At 43.8% G+C, this 12,870-nt stretch overlaps 2 protein-coding genes across 3 annotated transcripts in view; both read left to right on the top strand.

Moving 5' to 3' along the window:
* The window catches only part of spred1 (sprouty related EVH1 domain containing 1), a 34,902-nt gene extending 28,445 nt beyond the window's left edge, over positions 1-6,457 (top strand). For both annotated transcript variants that reach the window (XM_052085400.1, XM_052085399.1), the window contains 2 exons: positions 904-1,059; positions 1,928-6,457. In XM_052085400.1, coding sequence (XP_051941360.1) covers positions 904-1,059; positions 1,928-2,596 — 825 coding nt within the window. In that variant the 3' untranslated portion in view covers positions 2,597-6,457. The remainder of the gene's footprint in view (positions 1-903; positions 1,060-1,927) is intronic.
* A 1,315-nt stretch (positions 6,458-7,772) lies between these two features.
* Positions 7,773-12,868, top strand: fam98b (family with sequence similarity 98 member B). Its single transcript, XM_052085413.1, has 8 exons — positions 7,773-7,976; positions 8,078-8,226; positions 8,726-8,839; positions 9,364-9,539; positions 9,628-9,708; positions 10,325-10,441; positions 10,929-11,096; positions 11,418-12,868. Exons 1-8 carry the CDS (start codon positions 7,939-7,941, stop codon positions 11,661-11,663), a joined length of 1,089 nt encoding a protein of 362 aa, XP_051941373.1. The 5' UTR covers positions 7,773-7,938; the 3' UTR covers positions 11,664-12,868.
* The last annotated feature ends 2 nt before the right edge of the window (positions 12,869-12,870 follow it).

Genomic DNA, 12,870 nt, shown 5'->3' on the forward strand with positions numbered 1-12,870 from the left:
GGAGAGAGAGGGGGTGGCGTTTGGGTTGGGGGTTAAACTTTGAAGGTGCGCCGCGTGGCTTTCATGAGTGGAGCAACTTTGAAAACGCTTTTGCGAGTTTGGTCCTACAGTGACACACTTTTGGAACAAATAAAAGGCTTCGGAAGTTAGACAAGTATTTGAAACAGAGCTTGGATAAGTATTTCTCTAGAGCTCATTTCAGCAAACTGCAAATAGTTGACTTGACTTGTTTCTTTGGTGTTTTTACTGACACTGACATGGATAAAAAAAAACTGACATAATGTTGGCTCCTGATGTAATATCCTCCTCCTCCTCCATCTCTCTCTCCATTTCTGCCGCACCTCTGCATTCATGAATCATGAAATAGCCGTCACATTAGTTGCCATGAGTACTGAATTCTGGAGTCTGTTTATGATCTATTGTGCACGGGCCTGAAATGTATATTCCCCGCGCAGCGCATATGTTCCTATCCCGACGCAGTCTGCGGCATTCGCGAGATGCTATTTATAGAAAGTTCCGCCTGATTGTTGTCAATGGTGAGATGCGTTTCGTTCGGTGATGTTGTGAAAGGAGGCAGTAAGAATGCGCTTTACTTCATTTGAAAGGAAAAGGACCTTTTCTATTTTTAGCCTCGTGTCTGTTGGGTTTTTTTTTCCCCTTGAGTTTTATGTCAATGCTGGAACAAGGGCTGTTGGGAACTCTTGCGTTCTCACACCCAAAGGGCCTTCAGTCATTGCGGCATCACTCTTTGACAGTGTTAGGTGCAGCACACCCTCTGGTGGTTACATTTGGAAAGCAATCCAAACAGAAATGAAGGGTGGAGGGGTGGGGGTTCATTTGGTGGTTTATGCGAACTAAAATGGTGGCTTAATATCTCATCTTGGCACTTTTCTGTGTGTGCAGGTGTGTGAGGAGCCTCCCTCCATCTGTACGCCTATGAAGGAGCCCTTCTCGCCCTTGAACAACGTGGTGTCCACCGAGCCGTTCAGGGGCTGCTACGTACGCGCTCAGCCCTTTGACGAGTTCACCTCCAGCAACCGACGTTACCTGCCGCCACAGGTCTGATCCTCCTGGCATGCCAGCAGTGTTTTATGTTGACCGAGTTGGGTCGTGTGACATTCGCAAGCTGGTCGCGACCGAGCGCAAATGAGATGGATAAAAACGCCTGGATGTTGCTGCTTAATTCATATTCCATAAATGCAACAATAATCAGAGTACTAATAACGATCAATAGTCTAGTGGGGCCACATCAAACCTGATTTTTGACTTGATTTTCCCTTTTACGTTTTCAGTGCGCCCTATAACATCCTGTTCCAATTTAGACTGGGCTTACACCTAACATAGTCAAGGCGTGCCCCCGTCATCTTGATCATTTAGTATAAGGCTTAGTAGCTCTTCGAGATGAGCCTTTTCGTCGTCGTGGCCTTAGGGCAATTTCAAGCATTTTTCGGTCTTCGGTCTTCGCAGTGACTTGACACAATCAGCGGCCAATAGATGAGGTCAAACAAAACCGTAAACAGGAAACTGCAAACAATCACGAGAGCAGCATTGGAGGAACGGCAAACGCGGGCAAAAACATGACTGAGCGTGATAGGGGAGAATTGCATTATCGGGGGGGGGGGGGGGGGCAAAAGAATGCAGATGTAGTTTTGTGAATAGTGACCCTGCAGAATTCAGGCTTTGTCTCAATTACGTTACATTAAATGTGAGCATGGATTTCTCGAGCTCTTCTGATCTGCAGGTATCTCTCAACATTCAATGCAAAGGGCTTTTAACGGTATTATTTCAAAGTGCAAAATCAAGGAAAGTACAATGTGCTTAAAATGAGTGTAAAAATTGTGGTCTTAATTCAAGATGGTGAGGGATTCTTTTAATTATCAGTGTGCAATCATCTGAACTGGTTTTGCCGTCCTTTTTGGTCCCCAAGGTGTCATTCAAATCGACCCGCCATGTCAGCTTTCACATGGACGAGGAGGAGATCGTTCGCATCAACCCGCGCAAAGACGTGCTCATCCGTGGCTACGAGGACTACCGCCACCCGGTCATGTGGAAGCAGGAGGCGGAGCGCGAGGACTTGGACTTCCCTGCCACCTTCTACAAACTGGACAGTAAGAAGTGCGAGTACCTCTTCCCCGACGGCCCCGGCGGGGATCCCCACTCTGGCCCCGGCACGGGCAAGGACATTGCCATTAAGACTCAGCCCTCGCCGCTGCTCAAGTCCAAGAAGGGGCGGCGGCGACGGGAGGACGGCGAGCGCTCGCGCTGCATTTACTGCCGTGAGATGTTCAACCACGAGGACAACTGGCGGGGGCAGTGCCAAGACGCCCCCGACCCCATCAAGCAGTGCATCTACAAAGTCAGCTGCATGCTGTGCGCCGAGAGCATGCTCTACCACTGCATGTCCGACTCGGAGGGCGACTTCTCGGACCCGTGCTCGTGCGACACGTCCGACGAGCAGTTCTGCCTGCGCTGGCTCGCGCTGGTGGCGCTGTCCTTCATCGCACCCTGCATGTGCTGCTACCTGCCGCTGCGGGCCTGCCACCACTGCGGCGAGGCCTGCCGCTGCTGCGGGGGCAAGCACAAGGCGGCCGGGTGACCCCACGCCGCCCTTCTGGGAACCCCTCAAAGCTAGCTAACACATGAAGCGGATCAAAGCGGATCTATTCGATGCCGGCAACCCTTTTTTTCCCACACCCGCCTACTCTTTGGGACAGGGTGGTGGTGTTGATCGCCAGCTCTGAGGGCATTTGGAGATTTCAGTTTGCGTTTGTCGCCGACGAGCTGCAGTGGAGGACAAACTTCATCTTTGCGTCGAGCTAAGTCCGGATAAGGAGACGAGGGCGTGGAGATTAACAGACTCGGAGATGCTACTAAACGCACGGCACACGAAGACACACGAAGACACGCATATACATCGACATACACTTGGCAGAACTCTACTACAAGCAACTTTATGATGGAAATGAGTCTTTTTGTACAGAGACAACAACAAAACACAACTATTCAGAAAAAAATAACTTGCTGTTTGAGTATGCTAAAAGGGATACAGATGTTCTTATGCTTATTTTGTGTGACATTGCAGTCGGGTAACAGTGGCCTTTCCTTCCCTTCATCCCAGTGTAATTAGTAGACAGAGAAAAAAAAACGTGCACTCCACATGACATCTGCCCTTCCTCATTTTAGCCTTTGAAAACACCAGTGTGGTGCAGAACATGGCCGCTTTCTTCCCTTAGGCAACTGCCTCACGTCGACCCGTTTCGATCGCATTCCAAAAAGAAAGGGACTCATTCCATTTGTAAGACGGGAACATGGTAACGTTTTACCATGCCGACTTTCCCCGCAAAATGTTATGAAAGATGACATCTTAACAAATTTGAAAGCCCACTTATTTACTGCTGTTGTTAAAATATATATATATTTCCTGTTCACCTTCTGATTCAAAGCAAAAATTTTGCTCAACCAGCAAGTTTTGTTTCGGTGAGTGAATGGTGACGGTGCTCCTATTTCATTCGATACGATTTTATTTTATTTTTCCAAGAAAACAACCAGGCACTTAAAATGAGGCTTATTTTACTGAGACGCCATTCTCCGATTAAGAAATGTGTCTAAAGAAAAAGCACTGCTCTCCGAGCTTTTGGTTGCAGCACCCCTCCACCTCCGAAAAGACCCTCCCATGTTTGTTCCACACTTTGATTTTATTGTTTTCCTTCGTGCCCCATCCTCGTGTCACCAGTCCACTCCTTCATGTGTCTTTGTTTTAATAAGACCTGGATGAATGAGCGCATTGTTTCAGGTATGTTGAGTATCTCGGCAATTAAATACATACAGATGGCGTGTGTGTCCGCGCGCACGGGCACAGGGGCCTTCATATACACTGGTAACGTCCTCACTTGACGACTTTTTCGACAACCACGCGAAAAGAACATCTGCTCTCTCGCGGATTCTATACTTTTAAGTACTTTTTTTAGCAATCAGAATAACCCGCACAAAAAGTGTGAGATTATTTTTAAAAAATTGTCAGTTTCCTGTGGCACGGTGCTTTTGCTTTTGGTTTCTTAATGGAGTTTAGATCACCAGCAAAAGAATCCTTCTAACAGGAAGTATGAATTGAAGTATTAATTCTTGCGCAGATGAAAGCATCGAACACATCCGGTGCAATACAATAAGTACGGCGGTAATTTGTAAAACGCGACCACGTATTCTTTGGCTGCCCAGTCAATAAGACCATCGCACGCCGTTTGGAACCTCGAAACCATGCATGTCAAGGCCGCAGTAAACACAGGACCCCGAGAAATTCAGTTTTGTGCTGCATTCGTGACAACTGGGAAATCGGAAACTCCGACCTCAAAAATTACGACTGACCAGTGACGCCACTACGATAAGCTAATATTTGCTTTTTTCATTTTTTTGAGGGGGTGGGGGTGCATCATGCGATTTTAAGTTGTCCACAGTTAATTAAAGGTATACATGTTTATCACTTTTGGCACAAAGGCAATCTAATTTCTTATGAGAGCCGAGTTATTTTGGCGGCTAGATTTCTAACCCGGAAGTAAGACGCCTGATTGACATAAAACCCGCCTCCGCTCTACCCCTATAACGTTCATCGGTCGACTCGAGGTGCGTGCAATGACCGCTTTGAAATTGGGGAGCATGCCCCCCCCCCCCCCCCCAAGACCTTTTAATTTTTAATCTTTCTATGCAAACTTCCGACATGGGACACATTCTTAAGACTGACAGGACATTTTTGTTTCTTTTAAGACCTTTGTAGGTAGTAAGAAGTATTGTAGATAAGCCTCCTCCCGCTTTGGTACCAAACACCTGTAAATATGTAACACTGTATTTAAATACCAATCACAATAATAATAATAATAATAACTCTGGCTTGTTTTGTCTTGAAGGTTGTCTTCTTTTTAAAGATAGAGCTGTATTTATCGTTGCTGTCAGCATTATCTACGGTAGCTTCTATTGACAGCATACTTGTGTACATAGGTCCACCTTTTGTAGTATTATTTCACATTGAAAAGTAGAGGGCATTTGCAACGGGTCGGGGGGTAAACAAAACGACTATTGAGCGTCGAATAAGTTTCTCGCTAGTTTTGTACGGAAGACGGAAGGATAGCGCTAACACGGTACAGGAGTTACACTCCGCTTGCTTTGAAAATTTTCTATATGAATATAAATACATCTATATATAAATACATGAATTTAAGGCTGCTAGATACAATCACTAATTTTATTGTGCTGACAGAGAAAATTAGCTATGAACGACTGTTAAACCCTAATTCTCCAACAGCATTAAGCATTGGGTTTTTGTTTCTTTTGTGCGGCATGTGTGCGTTTTGTGTGGGTGTGCGTTTGGGTCTGTTTCCCGTCGTCTAGCTGAACCAAGGTTGGATGAAGCTGATTAAAAACTTGCTGGCTGACAAAATGTAAGATGTACATTTTTTTTCCTTCTACAAAGGACACGAAAAAAAAAATAAAAACCTAACACTTTTGTCATTCTGCATTAACCAGCAAAGTGCTACTTCCTGTCATGTACTGTATTATATATGCAACATACATGTCTGTCCGCTATATATATATATATGTATGTATATATATATATACTTCAGTTTTAACCACTTTTGCTGCTAGTCTTTTATCCAGTTTCAGTCTCGGAAAAAAAAATGTGCATAACGTTGGGAATGCATACAAATGTACATTGTTGACATTGTGTAAAATAATGACCAAAAACGTTGGGAATGCATACAAATGTACATTGTTGACATTGTGTAAAATAATGACCAAAAAAAAAAGATAAGTTCCTTTCAGCGCATTGTTTTAAAAAGACTAACGTAAAACGGTTAACTTTTCACAGCAGTTTTTTGGGAGTGTTTTTGTTCGGTTTCTCCAACAACGCTTCGGTGCACTGATTCTACTCGATGTATGCTTTTTTGACATCTTACAGCGCTTGATGTAACATTTATGTGATTAGTTCTGAAATAGTGGAAGACATTTTTGTGTTTTTTGGAAAAACTTGCAGTATAAATGGTACTATTAACGATTCTGTAAACACTGCCTGTTCATTACCCCCACCCCTTTCTTTCCTTGTGCATATTCTTATGTTAATTTAAGTTTCTTAGTGCCATCCTGACGACCTCAAAAATGACGACGATGACAAAAGAAGTGCCTCATGTCCATTTTAGTCTCCCATCAGTTTAACATCTGTCTGTTCTGGTTCTATCGGTTTCCTATTATTTTGTTGATTTGAGAATACCAAGTATACGATGTAAAATTGATAGTCCCAATAACTCCCACGGCATAGTTGTATTTTCTTTATACAGATGTAGCTTGTTACTTTTCATAAATATATAATGTAAATAGGCATACATATGTTTGTAACTGTTTTTATGTTACATCATACACTTGTAATTTGACATATCAAATAACATTATCATAATAAAATTGTGAGTTTGAACACTTGCCTGTGCATGTTTTTATCTTCTAATTTTCCTTTCGACTTTTCCCTTCAGGGGTCGCCACATCCTGTGCATATTTTTTAATTGTACAGTATTTAATTCAGTCAAGGCACAAATGAGCCAATAATAAAAGAAATGTAAGTGAAGCCTTTTATTCTCCTTAATCAACAAGTCAAGTCAACAGTATTTATAGAGCACTTTCAAACAGCCATCGCTGCATACAAAGTGCTGTACATGGAGCAATTTAACATGCACAATAAACAGTAAGACAAATCGGTAATAAAGGCGGTAGAAAGCACAAAAAGGTAAAACTATGAACAAATCAAAGTCATGCTGAGTCGAATGCCAAAAAAATACAGGTGAGTTTTGAGAAGGGCTTTGAAGATGGGCAGCAAGGAGGCTTGCCAAATGTTCAGTGGGAGGTCATTCCAGAGAGAGGGACCAGCAACAGAAAAGGCTCGATCCCCTCTGAGCCTCAGTTTAGTTCTTGGTACTTCTAATGTCTGGTCCACAGACCTGAGGCGCCAGCGAGATTATTCAGAGATTTGAAAACCAAGAGGAGAATCTTGAAAATAAATCTAAAATGAATGGGGAGCCAGTTAAGGGATGCCAGAGTAGGAGTTATGTGCTCCCTCTTACGAGTACCAGTCAAGAGGCGAGCAGCGGCATTCTGGACCAGCTGAAGGCGCTGGGACCAAACAGGCCCCAGCAACTCCCCGGGACCTTGTTCAGAATAAGCGGTGTTGAAAAGGGATGGGCGGCCCGGTAGGCCAGTGGTTAGCACGTGGGCTTCACAGTGCAGAGGTACCGGGTTCGATTCCAGCTCCGGCCTCCCTGTGTGGAGTTTGCATGTTCTCCCCGGGCCTGCGTGGGTTTTCTCCGGGTGCTCTGGTTTCCTCCCACGTTCCAAAAATATGCATGAAAAATATACACTCTAAATTGTCCCTAGGTGTGAGTGTGAGTGCGAGTGCGAATGGTTGTTCGTCTCTGTGTGCCCTGCGATTGGTTGGCAACCGATTCAGGGTGTCCCCGCCTACTGCCCGGAGACAGCTGGGATAGGCTCCAGCACCCCCCGCGACCCTAGTGAGGATCAAGCGGTTAGGAAGATGAATGAATGAATGAATGAATGAATGAATGAATGAATGAATGAATGAATGAAAAGGGATGGATGAAAAAGGTGTGTCTGAGTTACATCATCTCCTGCAGAATTGACCGATAAATCCAAAGTGAACAAAACGATGGACAAATGGCTTTGGTGTCTTCAGTGTAAGCGGAACAATTCTCAAGAGCTTGTTTCTGATCGGCCCATAAACACTACCGGACCAGCAAGCTAACACACACGATGTCTGTGTCGTTTGGAATACTGTTCATGGAATATGAATAAATGTACACATTCCCAATATGAATAAATGTACACGTTCCCCCTCGTAAGCACACTCATACTCAAACATTGTGTGATTGTTAAACCACAGAGTAAGCAATGGAGTTTGACATTTTGGACAGTTTGGAGCAACTCGGGTAAGTCGATAACCCACTTAACGAATTGCTTTACATTGTCGGCCTCGTGCCATATTAACTTCGACTATAACACTTAAATGTCTGTTGAAAATATTTCTCAGTTATGACGGTCCCCTGAAGAAGGAGGCGGCGTTGCTCCAAGCCGCGCAAGGTGGCCTGACGTCGGCTGAGTATGTGGACTTGTGCCGGTGGTTGGTGTCCCGTTTGAAGCCACTCTGTGACTTGGAGGAGACCATCACTACGGGTCCAGGTGAACCCAAAATGACAAAACAATCCGGGGCTTGTTGTACACTTTCCATGCGTCAGGGCTTCCAGAAGAGCTTGTCCATATTTGCTTATGGTTGCCATGCGACCATATAGGAAGTAGCCGGCGGCCTTTTTTCCCAGTAGTGCGCTACAGCCCTGCGAAACGTGTTTGTCACTATTCCTGTTTTTCGCAGTCATTTACTGCACGTTGCTAAATTCATCTGGTTGGTTCCCAGCAATGTGCATGCTTTCACGGCTGCTGAAAAAGTGGTACATGGCAGCCAGACAATCTTCTCGCCTATGGCTGGCTGCCTCAGCAAAGCATCTTTGGGCTCATTTCCCTGCCTTTGTGGTGCACTGAAAATGCATTTTTGGACCCCAAAAATATTGTGACTAAATTTTCAATGCCTCTCTCAGTCAGATAATTGATGCATATACACAAGTGCATTCTACTTCTCACCACTGCATTGTAATGTTTATTTGAAAGCCATGTCTCCCCTCAGAGGACTTGGACAGCCTGGAGGTGGACATAAGGAGCTTGCTGAAGGAGCTTTGCTGCCCGTATGAAATGTCTGCGATAGTGAAGGGAGACACTAAAGACCATCTGAAGTTTGTCTGTAAGTCACCGCACAAGCTCAAAACACAGCTGGAAGTCTTAAAATCAAATGAACCTGAAATGGTCATGAGAAGATTTTTGTCACATTGCCTGCTCAGTACAATATAGCTTTGCCCGAGGCTGGCAATGTATGACGTACGTCTTGCCGCGTTCTGTAATCCAACCCACTAAGCATTTGCGTTACCAAGTCTCCTGTCATACTTATTGCAGTAATTCATTTTTTTTCACCTAAAACAGGTAAAAGGTGTAGTTTGTTGTTTTCAAGCTCCTAGCGAGATTTTAATCTAGATTCTTTTCACAATGTATTGTTATTGTTGTGTGTTTTAAAATAAGGGAAATAAAATATACTGTAGGTGAGGCCAGAGTGGGGTGATTTTTCTAAGGATTGTTATATTTTATACAATATAATCTTAAATTATTCTGGTAATATGATATAATGTATATTATTTAAGTTCCGCTGTTTTTACGATGTAATACTCAACCAAGCCGATTGCCAACCACGCGTTCTGTGTTTTTCTCGTGTAGTGTTTTTAAGCTCTGAGCTTCAGGCGGCGCAGATTTCCATCAGCAAACGAGGCGGCCTTCGGGGACAAAAGGCGAGCAAAGCGTCTCTGGAGCTGCGGCAAATCTGCCAGATCGTGAACGTTTCACTACGTGAGGGACAGGATGCCGCCGATGTGCTCTCTCTCATCCAAAAGAAGGTGAGGCTCACCATTTTCCGCTTTGCTGTGTTTGAAATGGTAAAAAACAAAAAACGTCATTCAACTGAGATGGAACGTGTGACTGCAGGTGGATACACTTGTTGGAAATTTTCCGAACTGCATAGTGGGAAAACCCGCATTGAAGAAAGCTCTCAGCAGTGAACAGTGGGTACGTGATGATGATGATGATGATGATGATGATGATGAAGTTTCCATACTGTAGCATTCAGGCAGAAAGTTCCCAATGTCCAAAGTTTTGACAATTTCTTTTTTTTCTTCTTAAATTTATACTGTTGGTCAGTGCCCTTGTGGTCTTTTATTTCTTTTTTAAAATAAATTATTAATCAATGTCAAGTATTGAAAATTGCTGGAGAGCGCCTCTCGTCTTTGTTGGACACTAAAACTCTCTCAAACACTCTTTTTTTTTAAACTTCAGTCCTCTATTGCAGAGTGACAGTTTTTTGTTAAGTTTGTTTTTTTTGCTTTTTTAAAAAACTTAAATCTACTACAGAGTGACTGTTGGACTCTTTTTTTTTGACAAAATCTCTTTCTTTAAAATTATGTGACATCAGTTTTGTGGATCTGAAGTCCTCGTGGTATCGCTTATTCATCGGTCTGAGAAAAAGTATCAAACATCCCTACTGTCATCAAACGGATACACGACACGAACTGCGTTTTGTGTCGTTTTTAAATGTGTTCAAATGATTTTAAATGTGTTTCAAGGGCTTACAGACTGATGTATGTCAGGCGTGACTGACGGGTTCCGCTTGCGTGTCCTCCCACAGGAGAAGCTCCACAGCATGAACGCGCTCATGTCGTCAGAGTACGAGTGCCGGCGCAGGATGCTCATCAAGCGGCTGGATGTCACCATTCAATCGTTCGGCTGGTCCGACAGGGCCAAGGCACGTTTTATCCTTTTAGCTGCAGGAACAACCGCCGAAGCCGAACGCCCCCGAAAGCGGTGCAGTGTAGCGGTCAACCGACACGATAGCACACCTCAAAAATCGTCCACATGACAGATAATTGGTTCATCTTGATTGTTGGTATTATTCTGTTAATAGAAAAAAAACCCCTCAAACGCTCACATGACTTGAAACGGACAAATTCATTATGCATTTGTGGCTAGTTAACCACTTAAAATGTTTTTGAGTCATCTTCAAAAACAGAATAAAAAAATGTTTCATCTTCGTATTGACGTCAGGAATCTTTACAATAAGCCACTTTTTGTTTGTGCTAATTTAATTTATTTTATTTTTTTAAAGCTTTGCCACAAACCTACTGGAGGAAACCTATATTTATTTTCTACATTTATTTTGGAATGTCATATTTTCCATCTGTGTCTATGATTTGAATGTCTTATTTTTCGTGATTTTTCTGATGTGTATTCAGGCGAGGGTAGACAGCATGGCTCAGGCATACCAGCCCAAGAGACACCCCCTGAGGGCCGAGGCCACGGTGGACGCCGCGGCCCTGCTGGCCGCCAGAGAGGACGTCTGCAATGTGGTCAAGACGAGCAGCGGCGCCAGCAGGGAGAACACCGCCTGCGCCGTCAACAAGGTACGTGCATGACGGCGCCACCTCTTCTTTCAGTGGATCAAATCTAGTCCGTTTTACTTATGTTCAGCTAAATACAAGAGTATACAAATCGGTAAGAACTACAATTTATTCTTTTTCAATTTTTATTTTGTATGAGTATTACTGTTTTTTTTTTCATTAATCATGAATAAAAAAAATACTGTGCCTGGTGAACAAGGCGTGCTCAATCTACTTAAAGAAAAAAACAACGTAATTAAAAACAAAAAAGAATAAAATAAAACCAGGCCTAAAGTCTGCGTAATAAAACAACACTCTCATTTGCCACTTGCACGTGTTCATCAGATTCAAATGGGAAGAGTGCCCGACAGAGGCGGACGCCCCTCAGAAATAGAAGCCCCGCTCCCTGAGATGCCCCCTTGGCAGAAAAGGCAAGATGGAGGAGGGGGATGGCGAGGTGGAGGAGGTAGAGGAGGTGGATGGCGGGGCGGAGGAGGTGGAGGAGGGGGAGGAGGAGGAGGAGGAGGTTGGCGTGGTGGGAGACACAACCACGGTGGGCACGGTGGAAAGCGCGGACGGTACCAGTATTGATTTGATTTGATTTTAATTCTTTCTCACGACTCGACAAAACGTTGCAATAAATTGAACCAAAAAAAGCTCAGTCTGTCTATGCAGCTGAACAGTCACGTCTTGTACATCAACCTCAGTAAGTTTCCATGTTTTGATTGAATATCTTATTCCTTTTCAAAACTTGAAATAAAAGGACACTACCCCTCAAATAGTGGGCACGGCATAATGCCAAGACGCCTTGCTCACCAAGCACAGCGTCCACTTGAGGTCCACCGCACACCGAGCGGTGAACAAATTAGTCTGTGGCCCCCCACTCTGACACCAGGCAGGCCAAATGACCCTGGCACAGATTCTGATTTGGATCCGATTCTAATACTGTATCACCAACTCACACAACGGGAAAACTGTGACCCCTAGTGTTCATATTGAGAAATGTTTTATGGCGCATCATATTTTATTGAACCGCAAATTCCGCGGCTCGACTGTTAAAGAGAAAGTGGATTGCTCCGGCAACTGTTGCGAACGTATATTATAATACAAAGGGAATGGTTATGAATTAATGAATTGAATGTGGGTATGATGATTGACAGCGCTTATTCTCTCCAGTAGCCCCCATTAAATTATCAGATGGCTTTGCGGTCGACTTGTTCAACTTGGTAACTCCCCCCGCCACCCCCCCCCCCCCGCCGCCCCAGCCCTAATATGAAATTACAAATAGTTTTTATGCGAGCATTTTTTTTTCATGTATAAGCATGTGAAATAACTTGCCATTTTTGATTGGCAACTATGTGTGATGCTCATCCGTGATTCAAATTTTACAGCAGTATTATTTGATTTTATGTGGAGACAAGTTCTTTAATGATGATTAGCGGTGTGGTAGACTATGTTATGCTCACTCCACATTGTTGCGTATGCTCGTGTTTACATCATTTTCTGGGGGAGTTTTGTTTTGTTAAGCGTGTTTTCTAGATCAGGAGTTACCAACATAGTGCCCACAGGTACCAGGTAGCCCCCCCAAGGACCACAAGTTAACCTGTTCTAAAAATAAATAACTGACCGGGGATTGGACGTTGTGATTTCCTCGGAATGTTGTCGAAGTATTCATTTGACATTTTAAACATTGGTAGATGTGTAGAAAAAGTGTTTCATGTGGTATTTATGTTTTCTAATTATTGTGAGAAAGCATGTACATGATCAGTGTCTTCACATAAATGAATATCATACTCGT

Source organism: Hippocampus zosterae, chromosome 14 (assembly GCF_025434085.1).
Source record: "Hippocampus zosterae strain Florida chromosome 14, ASM2543408v3, whole genome shotgun sequence".
NCBI classification, from domain to species: Eukaryota; Metazoa; Chordata; class Actinopteri; order Syngnathiformes; family Syngnathidae; genus Hippocampus; species Hippocampus zosterae.